We start from the raw sequence: 17,529 nt of genomic DNA on the forward strand, positions 1-17,529 counted from the left end.
TTACAAATATACACATCGTTACTAGTTTATAAATTCACCGAATTCGTTAATTAAAATCGGCATCATTACGGGCTAAGTGTCGTTATTAAAATTTATTTTAATTTATTATTTCAAAGCATTGTTATTATATTTTATTAATAATCGTGAATTACATGCTGGCTTATGAGTTTTAAGTTACAAGTTACAAGTATGATTTTTATTTCATTATTTTTTGCTTCATCTTCCAAGGCCGCTTGAGTTGACCGTAACATGTCCAAAATATAGTTCGGTATTGTATTTAATGATAAAAAAAAAAAAAAAAAAAAAAAAAAAAAAAAAAAAACCTTCGGTGTACTGCTTGAGAATAAATACAGAGTTCTTGTTTAAACTCTCTCAAGTTTCGCCACCTTTTTTGGGAGCCCTTGCGAAACCGCATGTACATATTTTATATATCGTTACAGAATTACTTGATGGGGAATTTTTCGTCAGTTACCGTTCTCGGCACATATTGTGGTCATCATGTGTTTAACTTTTGAAATTTTAATGCGAAATAATTTTTTATAATAAATTTTTTTTCTGAAAATTCAAAAAATTATTGTTAATTTTTTAAAATAAGGACATAATTTTCATAAAAATTTTTTTTTGTTTTTTATTATTTAAAATAATTGTTTTAATTCAACATTACAATAGATTACAAAATAGTAGTTAGTATGAGTCAACAAAGTAAGTATAATTACTAATTAATTAGGTGCTATTTTATAATGTCCATCTGTTGGTATGAAATTCTTAATCTCAATCAACTGTACCGGCGTTGAATTTCTTCGCCATATTTTAATGAAATTATTTTGGGTTTTTATTGACTAATTGTTACATTTTTTACAAATGTAAATAACAGTTTAATTTAAATAATTTTAAAATAAATAGTTTTTTTTTTACATTAAAAGTAAGCTATTTTTTTTTTATTAAATCTAGAAGTTTTCTTATTTTAAGTACGAGATTTTTTCTTAAAACTTTAGACATTATTTATTTATTTTTTTAGTACATTGTACATTTCTACAAAGGTATATTGATTTATTATAATTTTAATTCTTAAGTGTCTAAAAATTAAAGAATATTGAACCAATCAAAATTTTGGGAGAAATTATGAAAATTTCATTTTGACCTAATTTGTGGGGGATAAATAATATTAGTATTGTTAACTGACGGATTTTAATTTCAATGACTAAAATTATTATTTTTTCTTATTTTTTGAGTGTAAATAATAGCAGATTTTTCAGAAAAAAAAAATTATAAAATATAATTAATTTATTTATAAATATTTTTATATATTTTGAAAAATATTTACCCAAAGAGTCAAAAACTGATGATTATGTAGGAAAAAAAATACTTTCGGTCTCGTTATAAAATTTGCTTAAAGCTAGAACAAATATCCTTGATAATTATCGAAAATATATTTTCTTCTTTGAAAAACTGAACTTATAAAAATATTTTTAACTTAACCCAATTATCTACTTATCATAATACTTTTTCAAAAGATTAATAAATTAAATGCTTGATTTAAAAAAATTCTCGAGCCAAGAAATCCTTGTGTGAACAATAATTTTTCTTTCTCTCAGTGCAACGTAGACGTCAGAAAATAATTTCTTCTGCAGCTCTTTCTTCTTAAAAAAAAAATTTCTTGCCAAAAAATTCCGCCAAGCCCTTTCAACAAGACCAACTTAAAAAACTAAAGTAAAAAAAATCTATAAAGTAAACGGAAAAAAGTTTTATTTAACAAAAAAAAAAAAAAAACTACAAGCGTTAAAACAAATAAAAATCCAGACAATACAAAAGTAAGCAATTTATCTACGGCGTTCAACTTTCTGTGTCTTGCGTTTTTCCTTTTTCTCTTCCCTGAGTTTTATCTGTTTTTCCCGGTCCTCCTTGTCCTTTTCCTTCTTCTTTTGGCTCTCGAGTTTTGCCCTCTCTCGCTTTTCCTTTTCCTGCTGTGCGATAGTAGCGGCGTTCATATTCTTCTCCAATTCGGTCTCGCTTCCGCTCTCTTCATCCCCGTCCTCATCTTCGTCGCTCTTTCCCTCCGCGACCTCACCGTATTTTTTAATAATCGCGTCTCTTAATTTGCGGTCCTCCTCAGAGTAGCTTTTTTTGGCAACGGTTGGTAAGTTCTTGGATTCCATCATCCTTGCAAGCCGAACCTCGACGTCCTCTACAGGATCGTCCTCAGTATCGGAGGTCACTTTCGAGAAAAACTCATTCCATGAGACCAGAATCTCCGACACGTGACTATCGATATCGTCTTCGGTGACACTCGATATTAATTCCTCTAGCGCCTCACGTTTTTCCGCCAAGCTCTCATCGCTTTCTAATATTCCTCTGATGTAACCCCCAAATACGTCGACGTCGGTGTTCAATGACTCAAGTTTTTTTTTTAACCATTCGTCGAAATTTTCAACTGCAGCTGCCATTTTTTAAATATTTTTTACAATTATTTTTTTCTTATTTAAAATTTTTCCTCTTTTATTTCAATAACAAACCACAAAATTTAGCTGTCAACAAAATTACCAGTGCAATAACAACAGACACTTAACAAAATTTACAACAATCACTGAATTTACAATTAAAACAATAAATCCAAGTGTTTAAAATCTGTTTTTAAAATAAAAATAATTAATAACTGTCCTCAGATATATTATTATATTATTTAATAAAAATTCGCTTAAAAAAACGTGCTCGGATCAATACAATAACAACAGTTATCTGAGGTTAAGGCTAGCATCAACAAGCAGTCGCGGATCCATAGTTCGAAATAACAGCCAGCATAAATTATAGCCCAGCTAGAATAATACAGCGTGCGACACCTTGCACCTTTTTTTCTAACTACTTCATATTTTTCACTCCTCGCTTTTGGCTGTATCGACTCTTCGCTTCACGGTTTAGCTGTATATATCGTGTAGTAGTCTACTGTATATTTATATGTAGGTGCCGAACACTCTGAAGGTTTTTTTTAATCTGGTTCTGCTGCCTCAATATAACTGGTCGATTATTTTAATACGATTTTATTTAATATTAAGTGCTCTCTTCTTAACGTTTTAAATAATCGTTTTTTAATAAAGCCGCTATTTACTGGTGAATGGTTATCGGTTAGTTTTTAGTGACGTATTATCAGCACCTTCTGTAACACAAGTGTACGGATCTAGTAAATTCAACAGTTGGATTCTATTTAATTCATGTATTATTAATTATTTATTTTATCTTTTATCTATTATATTTTCGATCAGGCAAAGATCAAGGTCTGGAGGATTGTTAATATTGTTTTTTATTTTTTAATTACTGATAAGAAATTTATGAAGGCGAATTTTTTATATTTTTAATCTTTATCAATTTTTAAAGAAATTTTTTGTCTTTAAAATTATTCAAAAGAAAATTTTTTAATTTTTTAATCAAAAGTGTAAACTTTTTTTTTATATATCTAAAGAAAATTGAAAAGATCTGAGAAATAGTAGCTGAATTATAAAAAAAAAAAAAATGGGTTCAATTTTTTTAATTAAAATAAAATTGTTTAAAAATAATAGACTTTTTCTTATCTAAATAAACACTGAAAAAAAATTTAATTAGTAAAATTTAGTATAAAATACTATTATTCATAAAAAGGGAAAAAAATTGATAATTTATGAAGAGATACTTTTATAAACTCCACTTTCTCAATTTAAAAGTTTGAGTAATACGTATAAGTACTGATTAATAAACCCGAGATCTCGATTAATTCATGATCGATATCCCATCATCAGTATGCCGGGGATGGTAATGCAATAAAAATAAAAAGTAAAAAGAAAACTCTTAGCACGCTATAATAAGACATACTAATTTGGATCGACTACGAGGAGTGGAGTCAAACAAGAAAAACGGGGAAGTTGAAGTAGACATAGATGAGCAGCTAAGACTGGACGAGTTGAGTTGTATTATATTATATGTACGTTGTGCGGAAGACCGATAAGAATATAAAGAAAAGAATGAAATGGTACGAACGTGAGTATCCTGAAAGATATTGCAGTTACCGGGAAATCCTCGCAGAACGTCAATTCCTTTTTGGTCGTTTTAGTAGTTTATGTTTGATTTTAAATAATTCTTACTATAATTTCAAACCAGCGTGATTTTAATATATCAGGTAATGAAGATTAGTAAAGAGATATTTTTAATAAAAAAAAAATTGTTGATGCAAAATATTTTTCTTGTATATCTCTCTTTTTATTAGTTTAACAAAATTATTTTTATGTTTAATGATTATTTTTCACATAAATAACAAAATCAATCACATGCATTTATCGATTATTAAATTAGTGTTTTATTCCCAAGTACAATGAATTTTAATAAGTTCTCAAGATTCGTTTTTCCCTTGTCCCCATATATATACAAATAAAGCGAGTCGAGCCTAAAAAAGCCTCAACTAGTCGCATCTCTTGTCTTCTTTTCATCCCGCGCCATGATTCTGGACCGACCGCGGATCATGTATGTGTGATGAACCGCGACGGAGAATGATCGTCACAGGATCACGGCGAGGACAACGAGCCAATGGTACGACCATACTAGTTAAGTCTCATGGAGAAGAAATAGCTGACGTTATCCGCGGACAGACAAGTTGGGTTCAACGACCTTTTATTTTATTTGAAATAGCATGAGATAGATGAAGAGTACGTTCATCTACAAGAGAGTAGGCTTGATCTGAGCTTAAGTCTCTGTTTTAGTCTCAGTCTTCGTCTTGGTCTTGGTCAAGGTTTATAAGTATGAGACTTTTCCATGTATTACTGATGATGGCTCAGCTTGTTTGCTACTCTCAGTACTCGTCTCAGGTAAACTCCCTTACTAGGATCCCGGTGTACTTGGACATGAGAACTTCACCGCATAAAAGGCGAGACGAGCACCGCGGTGACAGGTTCGTGTTATTTTATATAACCATGTCCATCGTAGTCATAATAATTTACCTTTACGTTTTAAACATATATAATTGTCTAATATAAGGTACCGAGGAGTAATAAGGATATTTTTGATAGAATAAAAAATGTATTATTTAATCAACAAGTTTTCATGTTGATTATTATTCAAGGACACTTTCTGCAAAATATAAATCATAAATACTTAATTTTACAATAAAAAAAAAAAAAAAAAAAAAAAAATTAAATTTTTTTAATCTATATTATTAAGAGAATAAAACGTCAATATTTAAGAAAGTACAGTGAAATTTAACAAAAGACATTATTTAATTCATTTGATCAAATTTTTTATTTATGCAAAAAATAATTACTAATTTTTTTTCTTATTTTTTGAGAAAAGTACGAATGGAAAAACGATTAAAGTTTACTTTAATGACCTCGAGTGATTATCGGCGATTCTTATCATCGCTATTATCACTAATTACAAATCAATAATAATATTTAACGATAAGTGGTCGTAATTACCTAATTAGTTATTGAATACGCTATCTTAAGCCGAGTAGAGTTAAACGTAAAAAATATAAGTAATAAATGAAAATAAAAATAAAAATAAAACAACAAAAGTCTCAACTCGACTTAACTAAGAGTAAACTAAAAGTGCGATAATGAAGGATGTCAAGATACGCGCGGATAAGAAACAACGGTTATCGTATTTTTATCATTACTGTGCTGATGGTTAATATTTAATAAAATATTTATTTATAATTTATATACTTTAGTAGGTGTGGCATGGGTTCATATTATATCAAAATCGTATATTAGTATTCATATTTTACTTGGATCTTGGATCTTTTCTTGGATCTTGGCTATCAACTTCCGCCCGTATATCTGGTCTCTATTTATGCAGGGCCATGCGGCTAACTTATACTGACGTTATTTCAGTGTATAATAAACTTATACTTATGACGTAAAAGAAAAATAAATTTCGATATTTTAAGACTTGATCTATTTACTTCCTGTTTTACATTAATCTGCTTTAATTTATAAAATTATTATTACACCGTAAAAAATTTCCGGAAAGGATGGTTTTCAATTAATTTAATCCCTTCAGAGTGAAATTTATTTCTAAAAGGATTTCATCTATATTATTAACTAAAAAAACTCCACGGAGTAAATATTTTATTTTTTTTTTTACAGAATAAAAATAAAAAAATAATTATATAAAAGTTAATTAAACGTAGCAATATTAAGATTTTATTATTTTTTAATTTTTACGTAAGGATTAATCAACAAGACTTGAAAAAAAATTAACATTCATCAAATTTTGGTTCTATACTCCAAGTTAAAATTTTTTGGGAAAATATAATTTATATTTACATACTTATACTTTAGATAAATTGTTTGAAGTATTTTTTAGTAATTTGGCATATGAAAGATTTGTTTCAAACTGAAATAATAATTTATTTTAGTGTAAGAACTCCGTACTCAGACTGTTGTAATTATTATTATTATTATTACTATTATTTTTATTATTGTTATGATTTTCATTATTACTATTATTAATAGCAATTTAATATTCAATTAATAAAATTTAATATTATGGTTATTTTATTGTTATTGCAATAGTTGTATAATATAACAACATTGAAGAGTGATGAATCGTCACTCAACCCACCTAAAAAGACCTAACAAACTCACATTACATAAAATGTACAATAATAAATCCAGACAATAGACGACTCATCGAGTTAGTCAATCGTAGAATACAATAACCAACAATCGGAGGTACCTCCTAGACATCAATAAAACATTAGACATTACACATTAGACATTAGACAATCACCAAGATATATCTGCTAGACGAAATCTGTCCCAGTTGGTTAATAAAAATTAACGAGATAAGCCTACTTACATCTTACATACATCTATGCATCCATACTAACATACAAACTCACATATATACACATCCATATCCCGCGTTCGCAATAGACTTGCTCAACTGTCAATTAAAAAATTTCATGACTCAATTAGCGAGGCGTATATAATTACCTCATACTTTTTTTTACTATTATAAATATAAATATTATTATCATTATATTTAGTGTGAAACACCTGGTTCGAGGCGTGAACCATCTCAATCATGTGGAATATTACAAAAAAGTAACTATCAAAAATAAAAAAAAAAAAAAACATTTTTATATTAATGTAATTATAAGATGAAAATACAAATATGAAATAATGCATAAAATTTCTGACTTAGACCCACGGGTAATGAAAACTATTTTGAATAGCGATGCGTGAGATCAAAAAGTCTAGCGTGAAAAAGGAAAAAATATTCTTGTACCTTTAAAGTGCTCTCAATATATTAATATCTCAAAGAACCTCCTCAAATATTAAATATACTTTATATCCAGCATCGCGTAGGCCAAAGCTCTTTTGAGTCCTCAGTTTCTATATTTACCTAATATAAATTAGGCTTTTTTTTTTTTTTCAAAATTCAAACTTTGTCGAGTATTTATCTATCATTTTTATTACGAAAAAAAATTAGATGGGTAAATTTTACTTCATAGAAAATTTTTTACAATTAATAATTATTAAAGTTAAAACCCGACTAGAAATTACTTTGGGAATGCTCAAGGTATACATTGAGGCCCCATTGGGTTTCAACGGGGCATGCCCAAGAGGGAAAACCCAACGAGGACCCAATGAGAACCCGATTCGGAAAACCCAACGTAAAAATAATAAATTATTGCCAGTTTTTCCCAATTGGGATCTCTGTGGGACCTCATTGGGAAAACCTAACGTAGAAATAATAAATAATTGCCATGGCATAAAGTTTATTTTATCTGAGATCTATTGAAAAACTGGATTGCGAAATTCATAAATAATCTGTAAATTTAACCAATCGTTAATTTAGATAAAAACAATCATCCAAATATGTGTGTGCTTATATTAGTTGTATATATTTGTCATAAGTAAAATAGAAATAAAAATAAAAATTAATCGTTAAGAAAGGTAAAGCACCCAGTAGATAATAATAAAAATTCTGAAAACTGTTCAAATTCGCGTAAAATGCCACTTAGAGGAAAAATCAAAATTTTCGAAAAATTCAAATTTTTGAAAAAAATTGTTTACCAAAATAATTTTCAACAGAAAACCTCTACAAAATTGTATTTTCAAGTCAGTTAATTAAATAAATAAAAATACATTCTTGAAGCTTGAGCATAACATAAAGTATATTACAGTCAACCGATCGAGTTGATGTGCACCAAATGAGTATTGTATTCTTCAGTATTCCTGCTTGGACCAGAAGTAACGTGAAGGACTGACGAAACTAAGGACCCCAGTTCGAGCCCAACCCACGTCAAGGATTTTTTCAATCGATAAGTCTGTATCAATGCAAATAAAGATCGTAAATAAGTTCAAATATGATATGAGTATCGGATCCTAAATTATTCTTAATTTTTTCAAAAATTGTACTATTTTATTTCCAAAATTTAAATTGAGCTTTGATGGGGATTTTCCCATTGGGCCCGAGGGATTGCCCAATGAGGACCCCATTGGTCTTTGCGTTACATCCCAATGTGGGGCCCCAACAGGGGATCCCAATGGGGACCCTATTGGTTTTACTTTTAAATTTCTGGTCGGGAACATGATAACTTCTTTATAAATTTATTATTATAATAATGATAGTCATAGTCGTGTATAATGAAATACGGAAAAGAAAAGGATGTAGGTAATGTATATAGTAAACAGATGATTCAGTGACAATAGCATGTGGGAGTAGCACTGAATTGAGGACAATACTTTGTTACGGTAATGAAAAGTCATCTTGTAAATAGTTGTTTTTTTATATTTAGTATTTGTTGATAGTTTTAATTGGGACGATAGCGGTGAATAGGAGACTTGAGTTTCGAAACTAATGATAGGTATTTTTTATGAATGAAAAAAAAAAAAATAAATAAATAAAAGTCTAAAAAATATATTTTTTTTTAATATTGATCGAGATTCGAACCCTGAACTTTTGAGTTCAATGTCACTACTTGTAATTCACCGTCTTAATCCTCTTAAATTTTTTAGAAATAATTTTTGGTCTTAAAAGTGAAATTATGAAACTTAGTCTTTAGGGAAAAAAAAAAATCGCATACACTTACGCCGAAACGAGCGAGGTAAGATTTTCGCGTGGTTATGTTTACTCGCGAGCCTAAGTCCGTGGATCAGCCCACGCGAATTCGATGTATATACGTAAAGTTTTTCTTCTCCTTATTTATCTTCTTCCTCTTTCTATTTCTTTATTCTTATCGCCTCTCCGACTACTTAACCATCCTCTATACTCGTTTTTAACAATCCTGGCCAACGCGTAGGCGGACGCGCGTGTCTCACAGTGTAAACTCACAAGACAAGAAGGACCTCAACGATCTTTTTGGCCACAAAAACCAACTGCATTTATATTTTTATCGTTTTATTTACAAATCTTCCAAGATCTTAACAATATATTTTCATTTGAATTTCTGTTTGTATATTTTTATTAGCATGTTTATATATTTATTTAAGTAGCCTCAATTTAAATTCCGCATTAACCACCATCAATTTTGTAAAATTACATTTTGACAAGTAATAACAGTAATTATTATTATTCGGGAGACATCCCAATGAATTTTAGTCATTAAAAACATTTCAATAAAACCACAAGAGCCATTTTTAATGTGGATTTTAATGCCAAGAAATTTAATAATGTGGAATTTTTTTTGTGCAGTTAACTAATTTTCACTTTGAGTTAAATAAATTAAAAAATTTTATAGTTATAAAAATTAATAAATAAATACAGTTATATATTGTCAGACATGACATTACGCATCAACATACTTATTCGAGTTGATATTCGTATATTTGATCATATGTGAGCATTTGTACATGTTTGACATCTTGTATGATCATTAATCATATGTGAGTAAATTATATATTTATTCGTGAGATCATGTGTGATCATATATCATCACAAGTTACATTACATATGATCGTATGTAATGATATATGATCATGTATGACATCATATATGATCACATGTGACGTAAATAAGCATATATAACTATATTTGACATGATCTATGATCATATGTGAATATATATACTGAAAAAAAAATTAACTTGAGTCAAGAGAAAAATTCTTGAACCAAAAAAATAATTTAGAAGAGTTTCATTCTCATCTTAAATTTAAAAGATAAAATCCTTCAAAATTATTTACTTAATTTAAAAAAATTAAAAATAAAAAAAAAATAAAAAATTCATGTCTTCTGTAATACATAAAAAATGACGTTCCTACGAGATAGTACTACCCTACCCCCACCAGATCTCAGCCCCGATTATTTAATCAACTTCAAAATAGTATTCCATTTCATTTGAAATTAAGTTATAAAAAATAATTGATATTCAATATCAACAAGAATCGTAGCAACCGTAACAAAATATTCAATTCCACTGAATCATATACATCCATTATATCAGCCATTCAATACTTATTAAATTTCTGTCATGAAAAAAAAATCATCGTAATAAAACTTTCAATATAACATAATATCAATATTATACAATAACTTTTTCTATTTAACAACATATTAGATTATCTGTCCTCTAAAAAATGATTAATTTTCTCACAAAAAATAATTCACAACTTATTATTCATTTACAAAAATAATAATCGACCACGACGGCCCGGCAATTTAGATTTATTAGTGAATTAAGCGTGTTTCGAACGTTAACCCTCAACAAAATCCAAACACGTGCGTGCATATTATGTAGTACTATTTGCATGCAAAATTCTATTGTAAAACCCGGTTTTTATTTTATTTTATTTTATTACAACATTAAACTTTTCATCCTTCGGTGTTCGTCCTCTTCGCTATTGTATTTTTAGTCGACACACGTTTTAGCCTACACGCCCAAGTTAGTAAGTCCCCTGGGACGTTTTACTGCCAGGCTAAATTTCAATCCAAACACTCACACACATGCAAAATATATACATATTTTTATCTTTTGCATATATGTATAATATCCAAATATTATTTCTCACGTCCCGACGAAAAAACTCGATAAAGATGTTTATTTTTCCGTAAAAAAAAAGTCCGATTAAAAAATTTCATAAATAATTATAAATTATTAAAAATTGTACGCAGTAAATTATATATGATGTAAATCATGCATGTAAAGATGCGTGGAATGTGTGAAGAAAAAAGTCATGTTAAAAAACCAATTGACAGCCGACAATTTATTTTCGCCCTCGATTTCTCTCTCAATTTTTATTTTTTTTATTTTTACTCTTTTTTAATCTCTTGTGTACTTGTCTTAAGTCATTTTGACTGCTAATTTCTCAAGGTCATTTATCTCGATTCTTGTCAGTTTTTTCGTGTAAATAATTAATTAATATTTATTTGAAATTAAACAAATTTCATCAAATAACTGCTCGAACTTCATCAATAGAAATTTTCAATAAATATTTCTCCTGCCAAGAATAGTGAGTAAAAACTGTCATTACGCGGACATGTGAATCGAGTGTGATCAAGCTACGGGATCGATCAATTCTCGCGGGTCAAGGCGCGGGTTAGTGTGCGCTTCACCTTGCCCTTCGGTATACAATCGATTAATCCTCTTGTATACAACATAGCAGAAAAACTTTGATAGACGTCATGGAGAAAACGAATAAGAATTAATCACCGACTTTTTTGGCTTTAATCAATTTCATTGTGAATTATTTATTTTGCAGGAGAACGAAATTTATTTCTTGTTTTATTCAGTAATTCAATAATTCATTTAATTAAAAAATTTTTTGTTTCTTCTTATGTTATTTCAGTCGATTAGTTCACGTTTGGCCGCTAGGTGGCATTTTGGCTGGTAAGTTTCTCCGATTTAGAACGGAACGGCTGTAGTATAATAGGATAATGATGAAATTTCAGTTATTTGAATTCCAAAACAGTAAAATTTAGTTCTAAATAAAAATTATTTGTTTACTTAACTAATTATTTTCTCAATAAAATAAAATTCTCAAGATATGCATATTTAGATTTGTAATTTTTTTTATTCATCAATGCATCTTTGTGTACACATTCCAATGAATAATGAGATAAGAGTGTTAATGGCTTTCAAGTGGCACAACGAATGCAAATAAAATCTATCTGTTATTATTTAAAAATCAGTGAATAATTTTTACAATTAACACAGAAATGTCTTATGCATACATACGTATTATGTCGGCAGTGTAAAGATCACAGATTTATTAAAAATAATTATTAAAATTAATAATCTCTGAATGGAAAAAAAAAAAAAAAAAAAAAAGAAGATCAATCAGTATCAATAATGACTTAGGCCAATTTAAAAAAATTATTAACAGATAAGTAATATCTCAATAATCTATTTTTTTATCATCAAGTTAATAAATCCTTTTACAGGTTAATGACTCGGGGATTTAGGCATAATAAAAACTAAATAAACTTTTATCTTTAAGAAACTTGGCAATACGTGTCAATGCTTTGAGTAAATATTAAATTTTGTCTCGGGTCTCGGCAGTAAACGACTTTCTAGTCCTGGGTGGAATAAACCTCTTTTTAATATTTTAGTTATTTATTAGTATTCATCTTGAGTAGGGACTTAAGGCCTGAATTATATAACATAATAGACAATAATTGACGGACCTTAAATGATTCAACAACGGGATCACCTTATTAACATTTATACCCGTTTGATATTTTTTCTGCTCACGTGTTCTATCGCCTTCCGGTGATGGGCTTTCATGACACTTCCTGCTGACTGGATGTATCCGTGTTTCTTTTTTCTTTATTATTTTTCCATGCGGAAAATAGTAATGACCTTATTATTGTTTTCCTTTATCCATTTTGTATTGATCGAATATTGTAAAAAAATTTTATTTATAAAAAAACATCATTCGAATATGTTCAAATTTTTTTTAAATATAATTCATTCATTAAAGAAAATGTATTTCCTCTATTTCCAAAAAAAAAAAAAAACATTATCAATTAACAAATTTGATGCATTTTAAAGTCGATAAATCAACATTTTTATGGACAAAATAATTGTTTAGTTGTTTAACTAAATTTTTCAGTCTTCACAAAAAAATACTTGACACATTTAAAAACAATTTAACCGTCATAAATCGCATACAACTTACATTCACAGACACGAAGTATCGATAGACAACCACTTGCAACGTAAAAAAAATAATTTCTTAAAAAACGAGTGTCCATTAAACACTCAAGTATCTTACGATGAGCAAACAAATTACACTTCTTGTCTTCACGCATAGCAGCCCGATCACAAAGTCTGAACTCAACCGCTTACACTTTAAAATAATTTAATTTTTTTCGTCATTTCTCCTCAACCTTTTTTCGCAGAGCACCAGCAAAAAAATTATAAAGAACTCTCAGAGCTTAGAGAGTTGTCAAGTACTTATCCGTGTGGAAATCTCTCATCTTTCATCTAAGACGTAAGACATGTCGCAAAAAAAAATGTTGAATTGTAGTGTCTCAATTCATCATTCACTTGTTTTAAAATAATTTTATATAAATAAATACATCATTTATATGGTATATATAAATATAAAAACAAAAAGATATAAACATTTATTTATTATTAAATTAGTTTTTATATTGAAAGTCTTGAGTAAACTTTCAAGCTAACCATGTAAGGTAAGTCTTGTTCTCATAAAATTTCTCTGTACGTGAACGGTGGACAAACAAGAGTATATATTTTTATGTATATACATATATGAAGAGATGGTGAAAGAGAGAAAGAAAAGAAGAGCTAACTTCCTACGCTTGTTAGAGATAAATTGCGTGGAAGTTAACGCGAAGAGACGTGAAACTACATGACCACACCCTATGCACACCCTTGGTGCATTAAATATTACATTCAAAAATATATCCTTGTATTATATTATACTATACATGTGTAGATCATCACAATAAAATCGCAGAATAGCAATGTAAGAATCGATAGTGTTAGTATGTGTATGGGTGTGCATTTTTTTTAGTATTATTTATTAACTTTACATGTAGCACTTTGTTTGCAACTTGGGAGTTTATATAAATTAAAAAAAAACTTTTTCGAGGGCGCGAGGATTACTTATGATTTTGCGCTGGTACATCATATCAGGTTACGTTATAGTTAATATGGTGTGCATATATTTATACCTTGTTGTTGAAAGTTGTATGTTGTATGTTGCTCGTTATAACGTTAAATAAATTTGTCTGATAAATCGGTGTGGATGGAGATTTTTATGGTTTATGTCTCGCTGGGGAGTTATTTAGCGTTTTTATGTTTTTGGTGATAAACAAATTTCGTGATAAACGCAATCAAGAGAGAGATGATTTGTCGGATAAAAACTTAATATTTGCGAAAGTTTTCGATTCCTATAATATTTTAATTTCAGTTAAATTATTGATTCAAAAAAATTTTTTAAGACAATTGATTCAAATTTTTAAAACTTGTAACCCATAAAATCATTTAAACAAAGATTCGAGGTCTTTTTAGTACTCCAATTAAAAAAAAAAATTTTTGACATTTTTTGAGTGGTTACAGAATGTTAATTTTTTTTTTATAAATCAAAAATCATAAATTTGGTCATTTTTAATTACGTAAAAATTGGAATAAACTTTTATCTAAGTTCAAAATTTGATAAATTAATTCAAAATTGAATTTTCTTAACAGCAAAAAAAATTTTGAATGTTATTTCCTTTCATGATTGTGTTAAAATATATTATTTGATAAAAATTTACATTTTGCCAAAAATACACTTGTTAATAAAAATTATCAAGTTATTTTGTTAATAAATATTTCAAGTTATTTTATAAATACAAAGCAAAACTGATAAGATGTGAATTGAATTTAAAAACAATTATCTTCTTAGGGTACGTGTGTGTGTGTGTGTGTTTACGTAATTTATACTCTGAAATCACGTTTAGCTGCAAAAAAAGTATAAAAATAGCATCGAGTTAACAAGTATGACTACTGCAGACTGCGGTAGATAAACATTGAGAAAACGACATCACAAGACGAGTGAATATTCCGTACTACATCATATGCTTATCGAGTATATTAGCACGCAGACTCTCAAAGTTAGTTTTTATTATTTTTCTCTTCTTACCCTGTTTTATCCTTATCCTTACTCTCATTCCCATTCCCATTCGCATTCGCTGTATTTATATTTCATTTGAGAATACTTGTTTGAGTAAAATTTACTTTACTTAGCTTTCCTCTCGCGTATGTGCATGAATAAATAAAAACAGTTAATTTTCTTGTCCCTCGAACTACGTACTACGTTCGAGAAAATGGAGGTGCTGTGAATAAGATGGAGGAGGGAAGGCATGTGGTAAGTCACGAGTCCAAATTGCTGATTCGTATCGACGCTCTTGCGCTTCGTTGTCTAATATATAATTTTGCACTTATACTTATTTATTAATATTATTATTATTATTATTATTATTATTATTATTATTATTATTATGAATGTCGTCATTGTTTATTATTTACATTTTACTTTTACTAACCGTGACTTTTATTGTTGTTGAGTTTGAGGTTAAGAAATATTTATAATTTCAATTTAACTTAAAAGTCCCTCCAGGTTATTGCGCTTACCTTTTTATTATTTACAAGCACGCATAACGCATGAGATATCCAATGATTTTATATAATTATAAGACATTAAATGTTTAAATTTGCTTAATACAAAATATCTCATTTTTTCCGATGCCTGACATCAATGCTCCCCTCTTTTATTTTTTAGCCCCGCCCCTGACAACCGTTGTTTAGCAACGCTCCTAATAATCGTAGTAATAGCCCTAGCAACTATAGCAACGCTCCTAACAACGAAATTGTTCTTAAAGACCTTCAAGTATCCGGCTCTATTTAGTTTTTATAATATTTGAAATTCGTCAATAATAATTTATAATTTTTTGAGCATGTTTAGGCATTAATTGTAAAATATCATTAAGGGTAATTATAAATTCTACCTACTATCGAGACTTCTACAAATAAACGTTCTCTGTTGTTTCAAAAAAATGTGGAAACATGTAAAGAAAATTAATAAAAATTAAAATTATAAATTTTTGATAAATTTTTTCTAACAAGTTTAATGAATATAAATGTTCTTTAATTTTTACCTTTTCTCTATTTAATTCTCTGAGCCGGTAAAAAATAAAAAAAGACTTGCAATGATAACTGATACCATTGGATAATGTAATTAAATAATGTAAAATATGGTACTCTGTTAATATAACTACACATATATTTTCATATTTATGTGTAATGTATATGAGTAAAGACGTGTTGTGTGTGAGCGTATGGGAGATAAAACCAAGTGTGTCAAGATAAATCCTATGGAAACGAACCTGTATTCTTTTATTTATATTTAATACGTACGTATGTGTGTGTGTATGTGGGTGTATTGTTTAATGCGAGGTACATAGTTTCGGTGGTTCATATATAACACATATTGTAGACATCGTGTATGTTATATATTATCTGTTTGAATTTCAAAGCCGATAAACTGTTCAATTATTTTTGTTATTGATTCTTCGATAATATTACCGATAAATTATCATTAACTAGCACATATATACAGATAATTATTGTGGTTTTGCAGATAAATATCTTTTTAATTAACATTTTTGTGGAGTTTGTTTAGTCACGTGGTGTGTGTTATGTTTTATGATTAATTGTAATTGATTTCGAGTAATTGTTTGTTTAAGTTTTAATTTCTGGGAAGCATGTGCTTGAGGATCGATGTAATTAGATAGTGTTGTTGGTTATTGGATCCAGATTGTAATTTCGTTTAGTTGATAAGGTAGATATCTTAGATTAATTTATTATTGCACGCATCAAAACGCGCTATTTGGACACACGCGGTGTGTATCAGAAAAATCAAAGTTATATAATAAACTTATTGTGTTTTTTTGAAGTTCATGTCTCAAGACTTGAATTATCTACTAGAAAATTATAAATTATGTATAGAAAAAAATTTGGTTCAATGATTTTTGATATTTTTAATCACAATATATATTTGGGTATTTTTAGATAAGTTTTAAAAGTAATATTGTTATGACAGGATTAATTACTATGAATACTTTTTTGTCAAAAAATGATACAGAGGCATAAATGGTCTGATATGAAATTTAGCCATATCAATAAATTTTTTATAGAGGGTCAATATTTGAATACTTGAATTAATAGGAAGTGTATGGAGCATTGAACATAAAAAATCATAATAATAATAAACGAATTATGAATGGTGACCATTGTATTTAATTTAATTAAAAAAAAAAAAAAAAACACGTATGTGTACATAAAAAAAATAATAATACACTTACTCTCGACTTGTCTTAGCCACCATGACCCATTTTGTATTTTTCTTTTCAGATAAATAAAATATAAGAACTCTTTCTACATTCAACGCTGCGTACAACACTCGGTGGACAATGCTGCATGATATAAAACTAATATAATGTAACCTGTACTTTCTGTGTAATATATAATGTCCAATTCTTCCAGTATTATATTCTTTTATATTATTTGATATATTCGTATGTTTATTTGTGCTTTTTGTTGTTTTGAGGACA

General features: G+C 28.4%; 2 protein-coding genes across 3 annotated transcripts in view; both read right to left on the bottom strand.

Annotated features, from left to right (window-relative positions):
• The window catches only part of Sema5c (Semaphorin 5c), a 74,994-nt gene that overhangs the window by 43,274 nt on the left and 14,191 nt on the right, over nucleotides 1–17,529 (bottom strand). Inside the window, exon 1 of one of the 2 annotated variants that reach the window (XM_074238488.1) lies at nucleotides 17,281–17,418. The exons of the other annotated variant lie outside the window; for it this stretch is intronic. The gene's annotated coding sequence lies outside the window, so the exon portion shown is untranslated. Of the gene's footprint in view, nucleotides 1–17,280; nucleotides 17,419–17,529 lie in introns of those variants that run through there. 2 annotated transcript variants of the gene reach the window in all.
• LOC141524534 (coiled-coil domain-containing protein 43-like) lies at nucleotides 276–17,421 on the bottom strand. The gene is made up of 2 exons (XM_074238493.1): nucleotides 17,281–17,421; nucleotides 276–3,151 (listed from the first exon to the last, which is right to left on the bottom strand). Exon 2 carries the CDS (start codon nucleotides 2,442–2,444, stop codon nucleotides 1,821–1,823), a length of 624 nt encoding a protein of 207 aa, XP_074094594.1. The 5' UTR covers nucleotides 2,445–3,151; nucleotides 17,281–17,421; the 3' UTR covers nucleotides 276–1,820.

This window comes from Cotesia typhae, unplaced genomic scaffold (genome assembly GCF_013202065.1).
Source record: "Cotesia typhae breed Kobodo isofemale line unplaced genomic scaffold, CoteBio_Ctyphae contig_22, whole genome shotgun sequence".
Lineage (NCBI taxonomy): Eukaryota > Metazoa > Arthropoda > Insecta > Hymenoptera > Braconidae > Cotesia > Cotesia typhae.

Excerpts from the sequence above, each read along its gene's own strand:
- LOC141524534 (XM_074238493.1), bottom strand. The coding sequence starts at position 2,444 with ATGGCAGCTGCAGTTGAAAATTTCGACGAATGGTTAAAAAAAAAACTT.